Source organism: Dasypus novemcinctus, chromosome 17 (assembly GCF_030445035.2).
Source record: "Dasypus novemcinctus isolate mDasNov1 chromosome 17, mDasNov1.1.hap2, whole genome shotgun sequence".
NCBI classification, from domain to species: domain Eukaryota; kingdom Metazoa; phylum Chordata; class Mammalia; order Cingulata; family Dasypodidae; genus Dasypus; species Dasypus novemcinctus.
Window position 1 is genome coordinate 57,887,005 of NC_080689.1, and position 8,730 is coordinate 57,895,734.

Sequence of the window (8,730 nt, forward strand, 5' to 3'; positions counted from 1 at the left end):
ATTCTGATGTTCTTTCTTCCTCACCCCCTTCCCAACTGCAAATTATCCTTTAAGTGGTTTTTTTCCCCTCTAAGTGTTTTTAAATGTATTCTTTCATAAAAGTATTATGGGAAATTGAGATTAGTTAGACATAAAAAGTGCCCTCAAGATGCTTTCAGAAGATATGTATACAAGAAAATATAATACAAGATTTCAACTGAAGAACATGTGCTTCCTTCTTTATGTTAATGTAAATTGTGCAAGTTATTGTATCTCCCTTGTTAGCCTCAGCTACCAAAAAACCCAGGGAGAAATGTGATGCTCAATTTTTAATAAGGATGTTAAAAATTGATATTGACAAATTTATATTCTACTTTTTCATACTATTATTATAATTATTATCATTGTAAGCAGTCTCAAATCCCTTGTGGACATAATAATGATATTAAGAAAACTATACGTGTATTGGACTACAGGAGTTCAGAGAATTATTGTCTTTCTTTGTCATCATTCTCATTGTTACTGTTATATTCCTTGACTTTCATTTAAGTTATAGCTGTATGTTGCATGTGAACATCTTCAGGAAGAAGTTATCCAAAGCTTATATAAAAGTGCCGGCATTTAATATTTTTAATATATATATTTGCTGTTCATCAAAGGAATTGTCCTCTGCCATCCAGAAGATTTCCAGATAAAATCTTTGTTTCTCAAATGTTCCACATCTTCCTAGAGTCTTTCACTGCCTTGTTTTAAATGAACTCTGTTGCTTACTGTGGAAAGAGTAGGATGAGGAAAGAATGAATTTGAAGACAAAAATTCTAATGTTATAATAATATTATTTAGAAATCTATAAATTCTAATGGTTCTTACCACAGGAATCCTAATTTTGTTAAAACATGAACTGTGAGAATATCTTAGATATATAAACTTGTATCTTCTTATTTGATATGTGGATCAGGTTTGTAAGTCAGAGGAACCATTATTATGAATCTCTAAGACCATTTTTAGTCTCAGGAACATCATGGTGGAAAGGTTAGAAAAATAAATTTTAAAATGATCATTTTAGTGTTCTTTTCTAGAAATCCCTAGTAGTCAGTTATACAGAAAGTTAAACTTATTCCTCTTGATGTAGAAAGCTTACAGTTAGATGTCTGTAATTCCGGTCTGAGTGGCGAATGACATGTTGTGTCCCAATCTTCTGTTTTTCAGTGAGAAGTATTTTAGATGACAATGAGCAAGACCTGGATGACAGCTTTCAAGATGATGAGGAAGAAGAGTATGAGCCAACAGATGAAGACTCTGACTGGGAGCCAGGAAAGGAAGACCAAGAGAAGGAAGATGTTGAAGAGCTTTTGAAAGATGCAAAAAAATTTATGAAAAGAAAAAAGTAACTCTTTTTCTGCCATATTATATGGCTCACATTTACTTTTGTTTTTATGGGGAAAAAAAATCCAGGAACTAAGAGGCATTTAAGCCATAATTGTTTTCCTTCTTTTGATACTTATGACTTTTACTATTGACTAATTGCAGATGACACATTGAATTGTCAGCCTTCAATGTAGTTGATGAAATTTATTTTGTTGGCTTGCTTTTTCTATCCTACTTAAAGCATCTGGAAATAGAAAATAGAGAAGTTAAAGTATAATAATTGATATTTTTCACTTATTTTGTGTGTTGGTAATAAAAAGTAAAAGGCATAGATTTGCACAAACTTTTGTCTTTTTTCCAAAGCCTCTGTCTTTAGAGAATAACATGCATATATAGCCAGGTAAATTGCATCATAGGTGGGAAAGCGTGCCTCTTTCAATGCTATTGAAATAGTTCTTCAAGCAGAACCCACTTTTAAAAAATGATAGCCATCACGTAATGGCTATAATTTTTTTAGTTTCTTAAATTTGAGCTTTATGATTTCATTTACTTTTATTCTTTGGGACTTGGTACAGTTAATACCAAGTGAATACTAAACATAGATTCAACCAGTCTATGGAAGAAAAATGTTCATAGAGCAGGGAATATTATTTGTGTTCCATACCTACTATAATTTACTATATGTTAGAGTTTAAAAGTAGAAAGGCTCAAGGAATTTGACATTTATTTTCAAACTCAAGTCTCACCTGATTATTTTAGCTCTCAGTATGCTGTATTTATATTAAAAATATAGAAATGGTTTTTAAGCACAGTTTTCTGAATAGACATTAGTTCTTTTGTCCTCAGATGAAATCACCAAACTTGTCCTTCCAGTGTCCAATTTTTATGAAGTGATTACTCCTCTCTATATTTATACTTAAACTACTTTAGATCATGTAATAGTCTTCATTTTAGATAGCTTAGACTCTTTGAAATATAGTTTAGAATCGTTAATAACAATTGGATATGTGTACACAGAGCAGTAAGTATATAATTGAAATAATAAATCACCAAACCAAAAGCATCTTGTTAAACACTAATATTTTCTTTTTTAAGGAAACCTAAAGATTTATATATTAAAAGAGCAAGACGTATTTACAGTGTTGTTACTTAAGTGTTCTTAAATGCCTTTTCAAGTAATTGCATATTATTAAAATTTACTTAAACTGAGGTATGGATAAGAAAAACATTTCTTTAGACTATCTTTCCCTATTATCCTGGCTTTGTCCTCATTTGAGGACTCATTTTCCCTTTCTGATGAGCCTTTAGGCTTAGAGGCTTGACGAAACTGTGAATAAAATCTTCTAATTTATTCTCTTTCCAGCACTGACTTAGTCCTTAAAGTATTCTTTAACCTACTACAGGTATATACCCAAGAGAATTGAAAACATATGTACATGCAAAAACTTGTAAACAAATGCCCACAGAATTTTCATTCATAGTAGCCCAAAAGTAGAAACAACCCAAATATCCATGTCCATCAATTTGATGAATGGATAAACATGTGGTAGATGCTTACTTAGAGTGGAATATTCCTCAGTCATAACAAAGAATGAAGTACTGATACATGCTACAACATGGATGGACATTGAAAATATTATGCTAAGACACGGTTCTTAACAGGGAGTCCGTGAGCTTGAATTTAAATAGAAACATTATTCTTGTGAGGACCTATTGGTGTGAGTATGACGTATTTATTAAATAATATGCAGTGTAGTGTGGACTTAGTTAGGGGTGCGTGGTTTTCACCTGACTAGCAAAGGGGTCTGTGAAACAAAAGAGGTTAAGAACCCCTGTGCTAAGGAAAGGAAGCCAGACACGAAAGGCTACGTATAATATGAATTCACTTATATGAAAAGTCCTGAATAAAATTAAAATAGAATGGATTAAAATTTTATACCAGATTTCTTCTTCACTGGAAAAAATGATCACATGCATTTCTCACCTCTGTGCTTAATTCTAAGAGCAAATGTTTTTGTTTGACCTCTTGAGAAGAGGTGGGTTTCATGGGATCTTGGGAAGTTGGAGACATGAAGATTTTTTCAGGGGTACTTGGGCACTGACTTCACTTCCCCCACCCTGTTGATACTGAGTATGTTCCTAGAATTAGAAGATCCTAATGTTTTGCAAACTTCATTGAAATGAAAGCAGATAGATTGTGAGCATAATTCTTCCAGAATGGTGATATAAAGCCAAGAAAAAATGCATAGTTACTTCCTTTCAACTAATCTGCAAATTTCAGTGTCACCAACACATCCCATGGAAGTGTAAATCACCCACTAACATGCTGCATCCTGCTCAGTGAGACCATCTCATGGCAAGGAATCTGAATTGGGGTGTGTGTGTGTATTTTCTCCCTACCAGTCTGCAAACCTAACCTACAAAGCTACATCTCTACAATAGATATTGAGAGAGAAGTGATGGAAGGAATTATTGCTAAGATTATTATTGACCATCCTAATATTATGTGTATAATAAACTTTATTATCATAAACAACCACAGGTATACTCTGCTGAGCTCACAACCTTGTCTTGAGGGCTAGCAATTCAAAGAAGAATAACAGGTTTTTCAATGTGCTTACCATCTATTTGAGAAGATAGGGTATTTATCCTTTTAGGAACTATTGAATAGTATGGAGAATACAAGGAAGAAAAAGACATGATGTCTACAAAGATCTTAGAAATGCCATGAGACAAGTAACCAAATAACAATGGATAGAATGGTATTAGTCAGAGAAGGGAATTCTGGGCTATAATTTAGACGGCACTTCTTGCTGCATACTGAAGTACAATCTCAATCTCAAGGAAAACCCTTCTTGTGATTGAGTTGCAAGCTGAACTAGTAGGTTTTTTCATTGGAACACAATTTTTACTTAAAAGGCCATCAAAAACTTATTTAAGCTCATGTATTTGTCAGACATCTCCTCAAAAATGAATGAAATTAACCTGTTCCTTCAAGGAAAACAAAATTATCAATATCTGTCATAATAATAAAATGTGAACTTTCAAACAAAAATTACAATTTTGAAAAACTTTGTCCATTACTTTGAGCCTGATAGCTTCCCAAACCCTAAAGACTTTTCTGATGGTATCAGCAGTAATATTATATGATGAAGTGTGTAAACATGGAGAAGATATGTAAAACTCAGTGAACCTGTATTTTCCAAATGACCAGGGTATATTACAAAATCAGGCTTGGGTAGAAGTGTGAGTCAAAATGTAAGATAGAGCAATGGAGTTTAACGTTACAGAGTCTGAAAAGCTCATTAATACAATTTCAATTTCACACTGCAACCAACCTTCCAGAAACTGCCATTTGTCTAATTTGGTGATAATCAAGAAGAATATCCACAATTACTTGAAAAGCCTATTAAAATATTACTTCCTTTTCCAACTGCATACCAGGTTTTCTTCATATATTTCAAGCAAAACAACATATAAGTAGACTGAATGCAGGAGAGGGTAAGATAATTCAGCTGACTTCTATTAAGCCAGACATTAAAAAGCTTGGCAAAAATGTAAAGCAGTGCTACTCATCTTACAAGGTGTTTTTTGGAAAATTTTTCATAAAATATTTGTTATCATGTAACATAAATCTTATTTTAAATAAATTAGTAAATATTTTGTTAAAGTTTCTATATTGTAATTTCCAATACAATAATTTTCTATAGATATACCCTCCATAAACAAAAGCTTTTTGTGGTCCTCAATAACTTTTTTTTTTTAAAGATTTATTTATTTTTTATTTCTCTCCCCTTCCCCACCCCCCCCCCCCCCCGAATTGTCTGCTCTCTGTGTCCATTCACTGTGTGTTCTTCTGTGTCTGTTTCTATTCTTGTCAGTGGCACCAGGAATCTGTATCTCGTTTTGTTGCATCATCTTGCTACGTCAGCTCTCCATGTATGTGGCACCATTCTGGGCAGGCTGCACTTTTTCCACGCTGGGTGGCTGTCCTTATGGGGTGCACTCCTTGTGCATGGGCTTCCCTACATGGGGGACACCCCTGAGTGGCAGGGCACTCCTTGCACGCATCAGCACTGCGTGTGGGCCAGCTCATCACACGGGTCAGGAGGCCCTGGGTTTGAACCGTGGACCTCCCATGTGGTAGGTGGACGCTCTATCCGTTGAGCCAAAACTGCTGCCCCTCAATAACTTTTAAGAGTAAAAGGAGTCCTAAGGCCAAAACTTTTGCCAACCACTCAAATCATCATACCATTCAGTTAGGCTAGTTAGGCTGGGATAACCCCCAAATCTCAGTGCCTTAATACTAGAAAAGTTTCTTATGCCAAGATTTACTGCCTTGGAAGATTATCCAGGGCACTGTTTTCCATGTGGCAACTTGGCATTCCAGACTTTCAGAGGCTCCACCATCTTTCAGTTGTACCATCTGGAATATGACCTGAATCATGAATGCAGGGGAATGAATAGAGAAGTGGGAGGTTATACCTGGAAGTGACATGCATTGCTCCTGTTCACAACCCTTTGCCAGTAGTCACAGGACTTGCCAAATGAAAGGGGACTAGGAAGTACAGTCCTATGTTTGCCCAGAAAAGATGAGAGCCAGACACAGTGAACAGTAGTAAATGTCTACCATAATCACCAAAGGAGTGAGTGCTATCTAGAGAAAAGAGAGTTGAGGACAAGATGTTAGAGGTCATCTCCATAAGGGGTAGGAAGATAAAAAGGATTCTTAAAAAAAGAACTAAAAGGATAAGAGGAAAATCAATAACTTGCTGTGTCACAAAAGCTAAAAGCAGAGAGGAATGGGGGAAGGATCAACATTGTCAGCTGCTACAGAATGGTTACAAGCATAAATACTGAGATTAGATTTGGTTTCCCACTTCATTAAGATAATTGAAGGAGTTAGATGAGAACTCTCACAAACTCTCACCACTGTACCTACCCATCCACTAGCATCTATTTCCATTTTCTCAATCTTTCCCCTGCTAATACACATTTAAAGCCAGTTCTTAGACACAAGATCCAAACCCCTCTTACATACTCAATGTTATTCCAGGAATTCCTCCCTTTCTCCCATCACATCAGTTTTTCTCTTTATACTTAATCATCGTATAAAGTTACTCATATTTTTTTCATCCTAAAAACAAAAATCTTTTCTTGACTTCACTACTCCCTACAGCTTTACTACTCCCTCCATTTCTCTTCTCTCCTTAACAGCAAAATTCATCAAAAGTGTTGTCTATACTTGCTGTCACCAATGCCTCTCTTCCTTTTAAACTCTTTCAAGTCAAGCTTTCACTGTCACCTATATCCAATTCTATTTTTCCATAGCACTTATTTCTTAACATACTGAGTAATTTACACATTTCTTTTTCTTTTTCTTTCTCACTCTGTCAGAACATAAGCTCTATCTGGGCAGGATTTTTATTCATTTCCTTCACTGCTAAATCCCCAGTGCCAAGAACAGTGCCTGGAACACAGCTGGTGCTCAATATGTAATTACTGAATGGATAAATGACTATTTAGACATTAGTAACTGTAACTATAAGATTAGAGTAGCATGGGGAGAAGCAAGATGGCAGGGTTTTCAGGAAGTGCTGCTAGAAAGGAAATAGAGGTATGGATTGCCATCACTGGAGAAATTTAGAGATGAATGAAAGTGGTCAAGGTTTGTTTATGTTGTTGTTTCTAGAATGAGAACACGGAACACGGAAGAAGAAGTCGTTGGAGAGAATCAGAATGTTGAATATGCTAGGGAATGGATATTTTTACTTCTGTTTACAGGTTTGCATTTAACTAAATTTATGAGAACAGTGAATCTCAACCTAACTGATCATCAGAATCACCCATGGAACTCTTGAAGCCAACAGCAGCTGAGCTCTACACAGACCTAGGGAATTTCAGAATCTCCGATGGGGCACCAGCATCAATATTAAAATAAACACTATGGGTGTTTCCTGGACACAAGCTTAGTTGAGAATCACTGGGCTAGAGGAAGTAAAGTATAAATAACCACTAGAACTTTTAGGTTCAAGAGCATCACCTTGCTTATTAACTATAAACTCCCAAACACTATTTTCTGGCTTCAGGGGTGAAATACCGCTGAAGGAGAGAATCTGAAAAAGTATACAGAATAAGCCCACTTTTATGTATTTCTGATGTGCAGTTGAGTCCAGTCCCAACAACAAAAATCAGATTCTAAGGCATCGCAAATGAAAATTAATCATTCTGAATTCTTAGTTTACTCCATGAGACTTTCATTTTTCATGTAGCAAACAAGTTGGAATGCCACAAACAGAGTAATTGGTACTCTTTTTTTTTATTGACTTTGTAATAATATTACATTAAAAATATATATATATGAGGTCCCATTCAACCCCACCGCCCCCACCCCACCACTCCCCCCCCCAGCAACACTCATTCCCATCATCATGACACATACATTGCATTTGGTAAGTACATCTTTGGGCACCTCTGCACCTCATGGTCAATGGTCCACATCATGGCCCATACTCTCCCCCATTCCATCCAGTGGGCCCTGTGAGGATTTACAATGTCTGGTGATTGCCCCTGCAGCACCATCCAGGGCAGCTCCATGTCCCAAAGACGCCTCCACCTCTCATCTCTTCCTGCCTTTCCCCATACCCATCAGCCACCAAGTCCACTTTTCCCAATCCAATGCCACCTTTTCTATGTGGACATTGGCTTGGTTGTGTCCATTGCACCTCTATGTCAAGAGGAGGCTCAGATTCCACCTGGATGCTGGATGCAATCCTCCCACTTTCAGTTGTAATCACTCTAGGCTCCATGGTGTAGTGGTTGTCCTTCTTCAACTCCATCTTAGCTGAGTGTGGTAAGTCCAATAGATCAGATTGTAGGTGCTGGAGTCTGTTGAGGCTCAGGACCTGGCTATCACATTGCCAGTCCAGAGATTCAAATCCCCTAAATATATCTTAAACCCCATTGGTACTCTTTTTGAAACCATAAAATTTTAAGTACAGTACTTCCACCAGCACCATACATTATTCTTCAGATTTTTAGCTTTCTGAAGTGTTGGCTTAGCAGATCACATTAGCACCAACTATATTTACACTGCCAGGGAAATTCCTCAGATGATATGCCATGTAGCATCCTATATGTGGAGCCCCCAATGAAAACCTCCTATGGTATAATGAATTTAGAAATTAACAACTAAAGAATAGGAAAAATCAATCTAACCAATGTGAAATTTTGAACCATTCTTCTGAAAAAAGAAATCAATGTTGAAATTGTAAACTATTTAAAAATAGGTAATGAGAGTACTATGCTGCATATCAAATTAGATCTACTTGTAGGTCGATAGATACGAATAGTAAAAATAATTAAGAAAATGATGAAAATATT

At 36.0% G+C, this 8,730-nt stretch overlaps 1 protein-coding gene across 2 annotated transcripts in view; it reads left to right on the forward strand.

The window, feature by feature from the left end:
• Nucleotides 1–1,676, forward strand: part of APLF (aprataxin and PNKP like factor) — a 135,109-nt gene extending 133,433 nt beyond the window's left edge. Inside the window, exon 10 of one of the 2 annotated variants that reach the window (XM_004449192.5) lies at nucleotides 1,189–1,676. In XM_004449192.5, the coding sequence (XP_004449249.1) occupies nucleotides 1,189–1,370 (182 nt within the window). In that variant the 3' untranslated portion in view covers nucleotides 1,371–1,676. The remainder of the gene's footprint in view (nucleotides 1–1,188) is intronic. The other variant, XM_004449194.5, reaches the window with a different exon arrangement.
• Nucleotides 1,677–8,730: the final 7,054 nt, after the last annotated feature.